The 13,631-nt window shown below is 38.8% G+C and overlaps 2 protein-coding genes across 2 annotated transcripts; both read right to left on the reverse strand.

The window, feature by feature from the left end:
• Positions 1-49: 49 nt before the first annotated feature.
• Positions 50-2,074, reverse strand: LOC116260622 (scopoletin glucosyltransferase-like). The gene is made up of 2 exons (XM_031639073.2): positions 1,980-2,074; positions 50-1,778 (listed from the first exon to the last, which is right to left on the reverse strand). Exon 2 carries the CDS (start codon positions 1,771-1,773, stop codon positions 295-297), a length of 1,479 nt encoding a protein of 492 aa, XP_031494933.1. The 5' UTR covers positions 1,774-1,778; positions 1,980-2,074; the 3' UTR covers positions 50-294.
• A 7,783-nt stretch (positions 2,075-9,857) lies between these two features.
• On the reverse strand, positions 9,858-11,027 carry LOC116260623 (UDP-glycosyltransferase 73C25-like). Its single transcript, XM_050079607.1, has 2 exons — positions 10,723-11,027; positions 9,858-10,673 (listed from the first exon to the last, which is right to left on the reverse strand). The coding sequence occupies exons 1-2, from the start codon at positions 10,947-10,949 to the stop codon at positions 10,103-10,105; spliced, it is 798 nt and encodes a 265-aa protein (XP_049935564.1). The 5' UTR covers positions 10,950-11,027; the 3' UTR covers positions 9,858-10,102.
• Positions 11,028-13,631: the final 2,604 nt, after the last annotated feature.

Genomic DNA, 13,631 nt, shown 5'->3' on the forward strand with positions numbered 1-13,631 from the left:
ACATATGTAAATTGAAAAGAACAGCCATTGATTATAGCAAGGCGTGCGACTCGTAACTAAGATATTGAACAGCTTGCAAAACTACAACAGATTGTCACTACCAACGACCATTTATTTTTTTACCGTAGAAGCACTTGCGACTAAGTGAACTGAAATCCATGCTGTAACATCAAACTGCATTCAGACTTTGAGAGTAACGTGCATCGCACGAAGTTTGAAGTGCAAAAACTGTTGCAACGTAACGAGCACATTCTTCAGAAATTAAGAAGCAAGAAAGTACTCATATGACCAATATTAGAGCATTGAGGCCGGCACCGTTAATCTTCTGGCGTTGACGAAATCAATGAAGTAATCAACATTCAGAGAAGAGGAACCACTCTGATCGTCCACTGCCTTCCTTGCCATATCTCCTACTTTCCTAGCCCTCTCTCTCAGCCTTTCTCCCTCCCCACCAGGCCCCATAACTCTCTGCACCGCCTCCACTATCGCTTCCCGCTTCACCACCTCCACCGCATCTTCCTCCCCAAGAGCCATTGAGATCACAAGACTGCCAACCTTCGCTCCAATGCCCAAGATCTGCACCACTAGCTTCTCATTCAAGTGCTGCTCTGCAAACAGTGGCCAAGTGAGCATCGGCACCCCAAAGCTGATGGCTTCAATCGTGGAGTTCCATCCGCAGTGAGTCAAGAAGGCCCCTATTGAAGGGTGTGAGAGTATCACAGCCTGTGGCGCCCATCCCCTTATTATCATTCCCTTGTCCCTAGTTTCCTCCTCCAGACTATCAATAAACTGCAAATCATCAAGTTCCTTGACTGCCCAAATGAAAAAACACCCCAACTTCTTAAGGCCCATCTTCATCTCCTCCATTTGTTTTCGAGAAAGGAAACTGATGCTACCGAAAGATATGTAAAGAACAGATCTCTCTTTCTTTGGGCCAAGCCAATCCAGGCACTCTTCTTCACGAATAGAAGACTTCTTGCCTCTCTCTCCTCTTTTTTCATGACACAAGAAAAGTGGACCAACAGACAAAACTGGCTTCCCTGTGGTGTTCTTGTAGCAATCAACGTAAGATGGCTCTAGTTCATAGAAGCTGTTCACAATTATGCCGTCACTCTCCTCTTCAGCATTTGCTACCTCTTTCGAGAAGAGGAGCATCTGTTCTTTTTCTTCACACTCTCTATACGCAAAAGCATCCGGCAGTTGGGATTTGGTTAACTCAACCTTATCAGGCAGACCAGGAACCAAGAATGGCTCATGAGCAGTAGACACTCCATCTTGAGGCTTATGCATATTGAGGCAGAATCTCAGGACAGAAGAGAAATTACAGGTGGCGGAGAAGCAGATCCTTGGTATGTTGAAGTTGTGTGCCACCTCTGAGGTCCAGCTGAGCAGGAAGTCAGATATGACACAGTCGGGGAGAATCTGCGGCATGACTTTCTCAAATGGCTCCTTCAGACTCCTGGTGGCGAGCATGAACCTTGCAGCCACGTCATGGCTAGTGATCATGTCGAAGTTCTCGCAGTTTTCCGGCAAACCGCACTCTTTACAGGGGAAGGGAAGCTCGATTACTCGGACGTCGCAGCCGGAACAAATGAGCCCGTCGATGGTAGGACGGATTCGCGCGATATTGAAGGGCGTGCTGACGATTGTCACAGTCAGCCCCCGTTGGGAGAGCAAGATGGCGAAGTCTACGAGAGGGATCATGTGGCCATGGGCCAGGAAGGGGAAGATGAGAATGTGGGGATGATGGTCTTGGCTCTCGATCATGGCCATCTTCTCTGCAACGCAGAAGCAAATGGAGTTAGTGAAATATATAGATCAAACCAACTTGTCCTGTCCTCCCTGTTGATCGGTGAATCTTAAAGAAGGAGAACGTAGACGATGAACAAGATGGTGGCACAGCTCATCAGCCTGCGCCTTGCAGAATAATTAATCTACGGAAACGGGGAATAAGCATATTCCTTCGGTTGTTGACTTACGCTAGAAGTGCCCCCAAAAAAAAATTCCTTATAATATTTCCTGTTGCCGTGCTTGAAATTGAAAATCTAAACGAGAAGTCAAAACTCCCTTGCCGTTCGTGCCTCTCTCCATATACTTGTTAAAAACCCGAATGGCCGTCCCAAAGGAAAGCTGCTCCCCAAAAGAAAGCTGCTCCTTCTAGACGAGCTGTCATCATTTAATTTGTTATTGAACTTATTAACTAGGTTTAAGCATTAGATCTACTTTTGTTCTTTATCGTTTGCTTACTCACCAACACTTTTTAAGGGTGTACCTGTTGTGGGCATACAACTCACTCATATATATATATATATATATATATATATATATATATATATATATATATATATATATTGTTTTTTTGCAATTGTAAAAAGGAAAAATAACAAAGAAAAATGTCCCCAACAGCATAACGAGTTCACCCTAAGTGTGACGCAAAAACTTGTTTCCAATAAAATTGGACTATGAGCGTGTCCATATGTGTGTATGTATTCTTCCTTCTTCCTTGCGTATATTTTCACGTGACACACTTAGAACAAGTAAATATGCCCACAATTCATATTCTTGTGCTCCTGAGAACGATATATGACGTCGATGGCACAAGCCACTCAAATTTCATCTACGCATGCAGTAGATTTTTTTAATGAATTACTTTAATTAACTTTTTTTAAACTAATAAAACATTATTGAAATGACATAAGCTGGAATGATTTGATTATGGCTAGAGCTTAATTCAACAACATGTGAAATTAAATGTATGGATGATGAGGGAATTATAGGTAAATTAGGGTTAGAATATATGGCACCTCTCCAAATGATAAGTTGGGTAAGAGGGAGGTGTATTTCTTTAGTGCCTTGGAGTTTCACACTCTGCTGCACTTCAACTTTCGAGTCAATGACCCCTCTTTCACAACATAGAAAATTGACACATCGAAGATTTGAAAAAAATATTCACCACCTAGCAATCCAAAGGTATAGAATTTTACAAGGTGATCCTATACTTCAAAATTTTAACAGCACCCAAAATATAGTTTTTTTTACATTTTCTAAATAGGTTAAACTAATTTTTTTTAACCTTAAATATAAATTTTTAAAAGGAAAGGTGGTCACGTCCCCTACCAACCCCCCGTGCCAATCTGTCTGTCTTGCCAGTTGGGCTAACCTTTAAAACATGCTGAGTAGGTAAGATGCTATGAAGTATTCCATTTTATTATATATGTGTGAAACTGTCATGCATTCTCGCCGGATCTTCACATTTTTCCGTCCAATTCAGAACCAGTCAACCAGCTTCTTCTTCCAACATCCACTGCTTTCGTCGCTACATGGCAGCCAACGCCGAGCTTACTTCAAACCATGAGCATCATCGTCGCCCACCTCACTTTCTCATCTTCCCATACTTGGCTCAAGGCCACATGATCCCTCTTGTAGACACGGCCATCTTGCTCTTTCAACGCGGTCTCACCTTTACGCTGGTCACCACCACCCTCAATCTTGCTCGAATCAGCCCTGCCGTAGATCTTCAGAAGGCGACCGGTCACAACCTCCGAATGGTCCAGCTCTCCTTCCCCTCGACCCACTACCTGATCAAAGTTAGCAAAATTAAAAACGCAGTTGTCTTTATGAAGAAGGTAAAGGTTTCAACTTTTGGGTTCCTCAATAATTCTATCGTGCCATGACAAGTGCCTCTTCACCTTGCCTATTTTAATTTTCAGTTTTTTTTTAATACATATGTCAATTATGGCCATAGCGGAATCACCATGAGTCATGTCAATTATGGCTATAGTAGAATCAAAGAGTCAAGTCATTTATTTTTTAGTTTTTTTTTACATATATATATATATGGCCTTTTGGGTTGGCTTGGCTAAATGTGTGTGAGAAATGCTTTCAAGTGTGCTCAAAATTTTTTTGTCGTATGCTTAAATATTTGTTCTCTTGTGTCATGCCTTGCAACCACTTGAAGAAGCAAATGGTTGATTAGTTGTTGTGTGGTTGATTGTATTGTCATGATTGCTGGTAAGAGTGCAAAAGAGAAGCCTGCAAGGTAAAATCTGCACATAACTTGTTCGACAAAATTTCTGTGGAAAATTCTTGTTCATTATGGCTAATGGCATGACCACTTCGAATATTTTTCAATCGCTCATACATGTATTTAATAGAGATAATTATGGATTTTAGAGCATAAAAATAAAGACTTTCTTTCTGTCACAAGATCTTTGAGATCTAGTTGAGAATAACTATATAAAAAGTGCATAGAGCTCTAAACAAAGAGAAAAGACACTTGAATCAAGAGAGTAATGGAAGAAGGATTCAAAAGTCTTACTTGTTCTTCAACAAGCTATAAGTAAGACTACCTTTCCTCGAATTGCTGGTGCTACTAGTTCAAATGAAGCTTGGACTATTCTCAAGCAAAAATACCATGGTGATAAAAAGGTAACAATAGTGAAACTCCAAACCCTCCGTAAAGAGTTTGAGATATTGTTTATGAAAACAATGAATCAGTCCAAGAATTTTTTTAATAGCTTTCATAATTATAAATGAGATGAAAACCTTTGATAAGGTTGTCAGAAACTAGAAAATTGTAGAAAAAATATTGAAGAGTTTACCGCCTAAATTTGATCAAGTGGTTACAGCTATAGAAGAGTCTAAGGATTTGACTGCATACTCTGCTAATGAATTATTGGGTTCTCTTTTAGCCCATGAATGAAGAATGAATAGGTCAAGTGTGAAAAGTGTAGAACAAGCATTCCAAGCACAAGTCAAGTTGAATGACTTTAGCAAAGAGAGAAAGGGAGCAACTGCACGAAAGACTGCATGTCGCGGGCGAGGTAGAGGTAACTATCGTGGACGTGGACGAGGAATATTTGAAGCGATGAGAGACAAGTCAGAAGGAGGTGACACAAACAATCAAAAACATGGCCACAAAAACAAGTACTGTGTTTTTTGCAAAAGAAATGATCATACTGAAGCGTACTGTTAGGATAAAGCAAAAGAACAAGTTAATATAGTGGAAGAGAAAGTAGAATATGGTAACTTGTTTTTTACTCATGCAAAGTCAAAAGAAATTATTGATCATTTATAGTTTTTAGATAATGGATGCAGTAATCATAAGACATAAAAGAAAGACTTGTTTCGTCACATTGATGAATTAGTGAAGCAACAAGTTTGACTTGAAGACAACAAAAAAAGGTGCGAATTGATGGTAAAGAGACAATTGAGATACCAATTAAAAGTGGTACTAAAAGGTTGGTACATGATTACTATATACCTGGATTAGCATATATATTGTTAAGTGTAGGACAGTTAGCACAAAAAGGATATTTGATTCAATTTCAAGATGATGTATGTGAAATGAAAAAGAAATGTTCTAACATGCAACCTATAGTAGTGCACATGACAAAGAACAAAATGTTTCCAATCGAGCTTTTACACTTTGATGCATGAAGTTATTGGGGCAGAAAAAATTAGTTGTTCGTTTACCTCATCTTACTATTAATGAAGATATTTGTGAAACATGTGTGTATGAAAAATAACATTGTCTTCCATTTTCAGTTGGGAAAGCATGGAGAGCGAAAGCTCCTTTAGAATTAGTACATGCTGACATTTGTTGACCAATAAGAACTCCATCTCTGAATAATAATAGATATCTTTTTACTCTTCACTGATGATTTTTCTCGCATGAGTTGAGTGTTTTTTCTTGTTGAAAACTCAGAAGCCTTTGAGGAATTTAAAATATTTAAAGAAAAAGAATGTGGGCGATCTATAAAAATATTTCATATTGATAGACAAGGAGAATTTCTGTCAAATGATTTTGAAAATTTCCCAGCAAAATGGAGTTGCTGAAAGAAAAAACCGTACAGTGGTAGAGATGGCTCGTAGCATGTTGAATGAGAAACATCTTTCAAATGAGTTTTGGGCTGAAGCAGTGAATCCAATTGTGTATCTTCTCAACATATCACCCACTAAAGCACTCTGCAATATGACTCCATATGAAGCATTGGTGGGAGAAAAACCTAATGTAAGTAATTTAAAAGTTTTTGGATGCAGTGTCAACTCCTTGCTTGATTCTAGTAGCCGAGACAAAATGGATAAAAAGAGTGGGAAATGTGTTTTTGTGAGTTATGGTAATAACTCAAAAGGTTATAGACTATACAATCCGGTAACAAAGTCTTTAATCATTCGGCGTGGTATCATTTTTTATGAGAATGGATCATGGGAGTGGACAACAATAGAATATCAACATATTCCATTTGTTGAATCAACTTTTCACTCAAATGCATCGTCGTCAAGTGCTACTCATTCAAAAGAGACCAATTCAGGTCATGAAGAAGATGTGGAAATAATTACAGATGGATCTTCTCCACCAAGAATGGTACGATCTCTACATGACATATATGCTTCTTGTTCATTTGCTTTTATGATAGCTGAACCACCATGTTATGAGGAAGCATGTGGTAAAGAAGAATGTGGAAAAGCAATGCAAGAAGATATCACTACAATTAAGAAAAACGATACATGACAGCTTACAGACTTGCCACAAAGAAATAAGCCTATAAGTGTGAAAGTTAATGGAAAATTAAAAACACGCAGCTGTCTTTATGAAGAAGGTGAAGAGTTCAACTTTTGGGTTCCCCACTAATTCCATCATGCCATGACAAGTGCCCTTCACCTTGTCTATTTTAATTTTCAATTTTTTGTTTTTAATGCATATGTCAATTATGGTCATAGTGGAATCACCAAGAGTCATGTCAATTATAGTCATGGTGGAATCAAAAAGAGTCATGTCATTTATTTTTCAGTTTTTTTTTACATGTATTGACCCTTTGGGTTGGCTAAATGAGTGTGAGAAAGGCTTTTTGGGCAAAGGTGGCAAATGCAAAGGAAGACAGTGACGACATAATAGTAAACTGTTTCTATGAGCTTCAACCTTCTTATGTCGAGTGCTACAAGAGAGCCGGAGGGAAACCAGTTTGGACTATCGGTCCACTTTTCCTGTGTCATGAAAACAGAGAAGAGGGAGGTAAGAAGTCTTCTATTAGTGAAGAAGAGTGTCTGGAGTGGCTAGGCTCAAACAAAGAGAGGTCTGCTCTTTACATATCTTTTGGTAGCATCAGTTTCATTTCTTGACTACAAATGGAGGAGATGAAGTTGGGCCTTAAGAACTTGGGGTGTCTTTTTTCATTTGGGTGGTCAAGGAACTTGATGATTTGCAGTTTATTGATAGTCTGGAAGAGAAAACCGGGGACAATGGGTCTGATAACAAGGGTATGGGCGCCACAAGCTGTGATACTCTCGCACTCTTCAAATAGGAGACTTCTTGACTCACTGCGGATGGAACTCTACCATTGAGGCCATCAGTTTCGCGGTGCCAATGCTCACTTGGCCACTGTTTGCAGAGCAACACTTAAATGAGAAGCTAGTGGTGCAGATCTTGAGCGTTGGAGTGAAGGTTGGAAATGTAATCTCAGTCTTTGGTGGGGGAGGAGGAACAGGTGGATGTGGTGAGGGGGGAAGTGATAGAGAAAGCTGTGGAAACAGTTATGGGGCCAGGAGATGAGGGAGAAAGGAAGAGGATAGGAATGCAGGCTACTAATAATGGCAAGGAGTGAAGTGGAAGATCAGATTGGTTCCTCTTCTAGGGACATTGATGACTTCATCCAGTTTGTCACGAACAAGATTGGGGGGTAATAAGAAAAAGACTATTGTGATTATTGATATTAATAGCAACAACTTATTACTATTTTGTAATTATGATATGAAAAATTATGTTAACTGAGAGACTTTGTAATTATATTCCTCTTTTATTTAAAGTTAATGTGTTTATGGGTCTCTTGATTGTTTGGCAGTATGTATGATGCCTACTTGCTTTAAATTTAATGTTTCTTGGTGATGGCGGTGGTGATTCCCAAGTCGATGGCTGTTTCAAGTTAAGATACGCTGGAAAGCAACCTGCCTATTTAGAGAAACCGGAATCCAACAATTTTTTTATATTAATAAGTTCGCATTAGGAAAGGGCATGCTCGGGGCAAGGAAAGAAACCTGATTCTGATTGAGTTCAGCATATTCCAAGAATACCAAACCCCGAAAAATATATGCATCTCTTTCATCATTCCAGGGAAAAAGTTAAGTAAACTGCTGGCTCCAGTCCAGAACCATTGCAGAGTTTATGTGGGGATGAAAAACCTTATTGGGCAACAACTTTTTCAATGTTTTTATTGCTTGAAAAGCTCTTCGAAAAAAGTTTTTTTTTCTTTTAACGTTGAAGGTGTGGATACCAGTGTTGTAAAAGGCGTGCGCTTCCGTGAGGCGCACGCCCCACCCCTAGACACACCTCATGCCTGATACATACGCCTCAGGCATGTCTTTTTTTTTTTCTCTCTTTATAAAATTTAAAAAACTTAAAGAAAAGAAGAAAAAATTGGCCGATGGGTCTAAGTGAAGGTATAATGTCTAGATTTTGTTATTGAAGAAGGAGACTGAGAGAAATGGGGGAAAATTCCTACTATACAGGTCTACCGCTGCCACTCGCTCGCTGCTGCCCTAAGGTCTCTCTCTTTCTTTCTCTCCGTAGGCATTGCCGGTTGATTCCTTTTTCCAAGTGCTCCCTCTTCCTAAGCCTATGTATCTAATTTTGCTGCTGCACAAAAACTAGGCTCCCCAGTCACAGAGTGGCTAATCTAATTCTTGCACGTTAACTAGCCCCTTTTGAGTTCTCATCATAATCTACATTTATTTGATGTCAAGAACTTATATTTTACCAGTTACAGGTTTAGTCGGGCTAGCTTAAACCAGAAAAGTTTCACACAATCTGATTTTGTGAGCAGTAATTCCTGATCATCTAGTGTCATTTAGCCTTTCTTCGATACTATCTAGATTCTCTTTCAGCTAGGTTAGAATCTAGAACCAAAAAATGAAACAAAATAATTAAGAAAGCAAAATTTGTCATTAGCTTGGATCTTTTCTAGTAAAGCGTACCTGGCTATTAAAATTTTCCGTTATCTTATCTATAATTTTTCATTGTCAAATTAATCGTCTGCTTCAATTTTGATACAGCATCCATTATCCTGTTTATTAACGAGCTTGTGGAGCTATTCATTGCTTGATAAGGCTGGTGAGCTCAATAAAAGGTCTTCACCTCAAGAAAACCCAGATCCTCGTTCAACACTTGCACAAAGCCCAACTGATCAACAAGTCAGGAACCCAGACATTAAAAGACGATCAATGTCACCTCAAAGCAATCATATTTGTACCTCTACTGCCATGTATTAGATTGTTCCCAAAAGACCAAGTCTCAGACCTAATCCTTACATCAAAAATCATTTACATTAATGAAAAGAGTTTCAATTAAACCACAATTCCACTAATACCGTGAACACCAATCGAGTGATTTACTAAGCGGAAAGCAGTAATTAACAAAACGATGAAGAGAAAATAATAATCTATCATCTGCTTTACAGCCATAAAACAAGGGGAATGCGCATAATATCTTTGAGAGAGAATCAGGAACTGAGAGAAAAAATGCATTAGTCTTTCAAAAAAGAAAAATCACAACCACCTGTTTCTCCTCTTACCTTGTTCCCTATCCACCCAACACGTAAATTCACAAAATTATAGTCAGCATTTTAGCAGAATGCCCAAAGAATCCATACAGGCGAGAGACTGATCAGACATGGTACGATGATGATGAAACTAGGTTTGGAAACTTGATTCTGGTATCGCCACTAATTAGCTTTAAATTAATGATCAACTTTGATGCAAAGATTTGGTTTCACAACTGGTCCCAATGCAACGATCTAGATTATATTAAATATCTATACATATGTAAATTGACAAGAAAAGCCATTGATTATAGCTAGGAATACAACACCTAACTAGCATTTCACATCTGCACCGCCTCCACTGTAGCTAGGCCACATAACTCTGCACCGCCTCCTCTATCGCCTCTCTCTTCACCACCTCCACCACTTCTTCCTCCCCATGAGCCACCGAGATCATATGACTGCCAACCTTCACTCCAAAGCCCAACATCTGCACCACTAGTTTCTCATTCAAGTGTTGCTCTGCAGATAGTGGTCAAGTGAGCATTGGCACCCCAAAATTGATGGCCTCAATGGTAGAGAACAGATCTTTCTTTTTTTGAGCCTAGCCACTCCAGAAACTCGTCTTCACGAACAGCAGACTTCTCTCTCTCTCTCTCTTCATGACACAGGAAAAGTGGACCCATAGACCAAACTGGCTTCCCTGTGGTTTTCTTGTAGCAATCAATGTAAGAAGGCTCTAGCTCATAGAAGCTGTGCACAATTATAACGCCACTCTCCTCTTCAGCATTTGCTGCCTCTTTCGAGAACAGCAACATCTGTTCTTTTTCTTCACACTCCCTGTACACAAAACCATCCGGCAGTTGGGACTTGGTTAACTCAGCCTTGTCAGGCAGACCAGGCACCAAGAATGGCTCGTGGGCAGTAGAGACTCCATCTTGGGGCTTATGCAGATTGAGGCTGGAGCTCAAGACACGAGTGAAATTACAGGCGACAGAGAAGCAGATCCTGGGTATGTTGAATTTGTGTGCCACCTCTGAGGTCCAGCGGAGCTGGAAGTCAGATATGACGCAGTCAAGGTGAATCCGCGGCATGACTTTCTCAAATGGCGAGCATGAACCTTGCAGCAACGTCATGGCGAGTGATCATGTCGAAGTTCTCGCAGTTTTCCGGCAACCGCACTCTTTACAAGGGAAAGGGAAGATCGATTACTCGGACGTCGCAGCCGGAAGAAATGAGGCCGTCGATGGTAGGACGGATTCGCGCGATATTGAAGGGCGTGCTGACGATTGTCACAGTCAGGCGGCGTTGGGAGAGCAAGATGGCCAAGTCTACGAGAGGGATCACGTGGCCATGAGCCAAGAAGGGGAAGATGAGAATGTGGGGATGATGATCTTGTCTCTCGATCGCGGCCATCTTCTCTGCAACGCAGAAGCCATGGAGTTATTGAGATATAAAGATGATGGTCACATATATCCGTTTTGTGTTTTGAACGTCAAGATGTTTTTTTTTTTTCAAACAAAAATAAAAGGAAGAAAACGGCAAACTAGAAAAAGTTAACAAAATTTTTAAAAATTAAGAAAATTTTAAAATTTGAGAAATGTACAAGATGATTGCAGCAGCTTGGGTAGTATACATGCATTTAGTGATTTTTGAAATTCTGAAACGAACATTGCTTGGATAGAAAATGAAAGAATGATGGGACGGAACAAGCGAGTTCTTGTTGGATAAAAAAAAAAAAGTGCAAAAGATTTTGTGTTGAAAAAAAGATGTACAGAATACTTATCTTACATCAATGTTCTATGCTTGCAGCAATACCTATGCATTCGGCGGGTTTGGTAAGGACACTCCCAAAATATTGATGATTTTTCCTCAAATGAAAATCCTAGGAGGAGTCATCTTTCTACTGAAAAGTTTTTTTTCTTCTCTAAAACCTCTAAGCTTGGCTCCAAATAAATATAGGTTTTCTTTGTTTTCTTTTGATATTGACATTAGAACTTCTTAATATTGTAGGCATGCCACCATTACTTAAATAATATAAAAAGGACGTTCACATCTTTTTCATTTTACCGATTTTTAATAAAAATGCGTTATTTTTTTCGACCGAAATTGTTTTTTTTTATCGCGTTTTATATGTGACTATGCTGACAACTTTTAACATCAATTGGAGAGAGGCATGTACAGGAACTAGGTTGCTTCCCGGTGAAACTTGCAATCTGGTGGAGTCACATGCCACACATCAGAGTGCGTACAAAGGAAGAAGATCCAATTGCTTCAATGTTACAAGATATTATGGTACCACATTGGATTCTAATATGGTCTCTGAAGGGCCCATTTCAACTAAGTTTGAAATTTCTGTCATATGTGTCCATTGGCCTGTTTTGCTAAGACACATAGAGTGTGGGGTACCGGTACTAAAACTTTAAAAAATGTGGGCACGACGTAGGGTAGAATATTTATATGTATATATGTAAAGCAATATAAAAAAATCAAAATAAAAGCAACATTTAAATAAACAAGTGATTTTAAATAAAAACATTACATGTTAATGAACAATGACTTTAAAAATAGAATGAAGGCTAAGCTGAAAAAAAAAATAAATCGCATAAAATTAAGCAACTTGGATCAGTTTAGATCTAAAAAGTACTCAAGTGTGTGTAAGTACCTTCTTTAAGTATGGGTACGGTGATATAGGGATACGTAGACCTTATAAATATGCATGTGACTTAGCAGTTTGATTTGCTTTATTCTACAATGAAAGATATGCATGTTTTTGTTGATTAAACAGGATATTATTACCTATATTGCCAATAGTTATCCACACAAAGCTCATCCTTCACAAGTCCCTTTCTACTCAAAGTGTTTTTTCTTTGTTATTCTTTTCCCGCACTAGGGTATGTTTGAAAATTAGCAATGTAATCACAGGGGTTGTTCTACCGAAATTCACTGTTCATAATGTTCTACAAGTTAGTATAATGTGGACAACTATGTTCTCTATTTCTAATTCTTAGTTTATGAATGTGAGTAGAGAATATTCATTCATAAACTGCTGAGCACGGACAATATAATTGCGGAAATGGTCTCTTTGATAACCTGCAGGAACACCTTTCGACAAAAGAGCGTGGTTTACTTTTTCTTTCAACTGTTAATGGAAATATTGCATCAAGTGTGACCTATTGAGTGCTCGTTGATTTTGTTATTCCATGCTGTTTATAAATATTCTTAGTTTTTTCATTGTTATTGTTTCTTTCTCCCTCTTACAACACAAATGTTGATAAAATTGTGGTATTTATATTATTTATAGTACTTGTATTATTTGTGGACGATATATGAAACATGTATTGTTATTATTTAAAATATATATATATATATATATATTACTGGCGCTTGCCATTTCCGGCCTTGAAAGCGCTTATGCCTGTTACATACCCAGCGCATTTGTGACGCGAAAGTAGCGTCACCGCGGTAGTTCACTGGGGCATTTTCTGTGCCAGATCTGAACATATTTGTGGCAGTGATGGGCCGGTAAAAACTCTGCCGTTAGTTCTATTTCTTCTTTTGGACTTTAGATGGTGGGCACTCTTAAGCGTCTTGCTTACCACTTAAATCTCGAAACAGCCTTAGATCCTGGAGATTGGGGAAAAGAGAGACGGTTTCGACCACTTAAATCTCGAAACAGTCTTAGATCCTGGAGATAGGGTAAAAGAGAGACTGTTTCGACCGCTCTTCGAATCACCAAATGGTTTAGGGCGACTAGTGTTTCAAAATCACATAACCATTTAATCAAGGTTGTTAGTAATGTGCATATTTTTATAATTTAATATTAGTTTACACTTTGTTCTTTTTTTTTTCTCTCAAACATCAATGTGCTTCATATGAATGGCCTTGATTAGATGGGAGGTGAATGTCCTTGGTCTGTTTTGATCATATTTTTTATATGACGTATATCAATGGTTTTAATTTATTAAATAAATTAAGCAGACAAGCTCATCTATTAACTTTAATTGGACGGTCTTAACATAAGTAGTGCAAGAACACACTTGGGCGCATCAATTAATCCAACCGCTAGGGAGGTCTAAGGTCACTCTAATTAAGACT

Source organism: Nymphaea colorata, chromosome 9, assembly GCF_008831285.2.
Source record: "Nymphaea colorata isolate Beijing-Zhang1983 chromosome 9, ASM883128v2, whole genome shotgun sequence".
In the NCBI taxonomy this organism is placed as follows: domain Eukaryota; kingdom Viridiplantae; phylum Streptophyta; class Magnoliopsida; order Nymphaeales; family Nymphaeaceae; genus Nymphaea; species Nymphaea colorata.

Bases quoted from the DNA above. Each gene is read 5' to 3' on its own strand.
- LOC116260623 (XM_050079607.1), bottom strand. From the start codon at position 10,949: ATGGCCGCGATCGAGAGACAAGATCATCATCCCCACATTCTCATCTTC. The intron at 10,674-10,722 runs GTAAAGAGTGCG...GACATGATCACT, and splicing joins ATCGATCTTCCCTTTCCCTT to CGCCATGACGTTGCTGCAAG.
- LOC116260622 (XM_031639073.2), bottom strand. From the start codon at position 1,773: ATGGCCATGATCGAGAGCCAAGACCATCATCCCCACATTCTCATCTTC.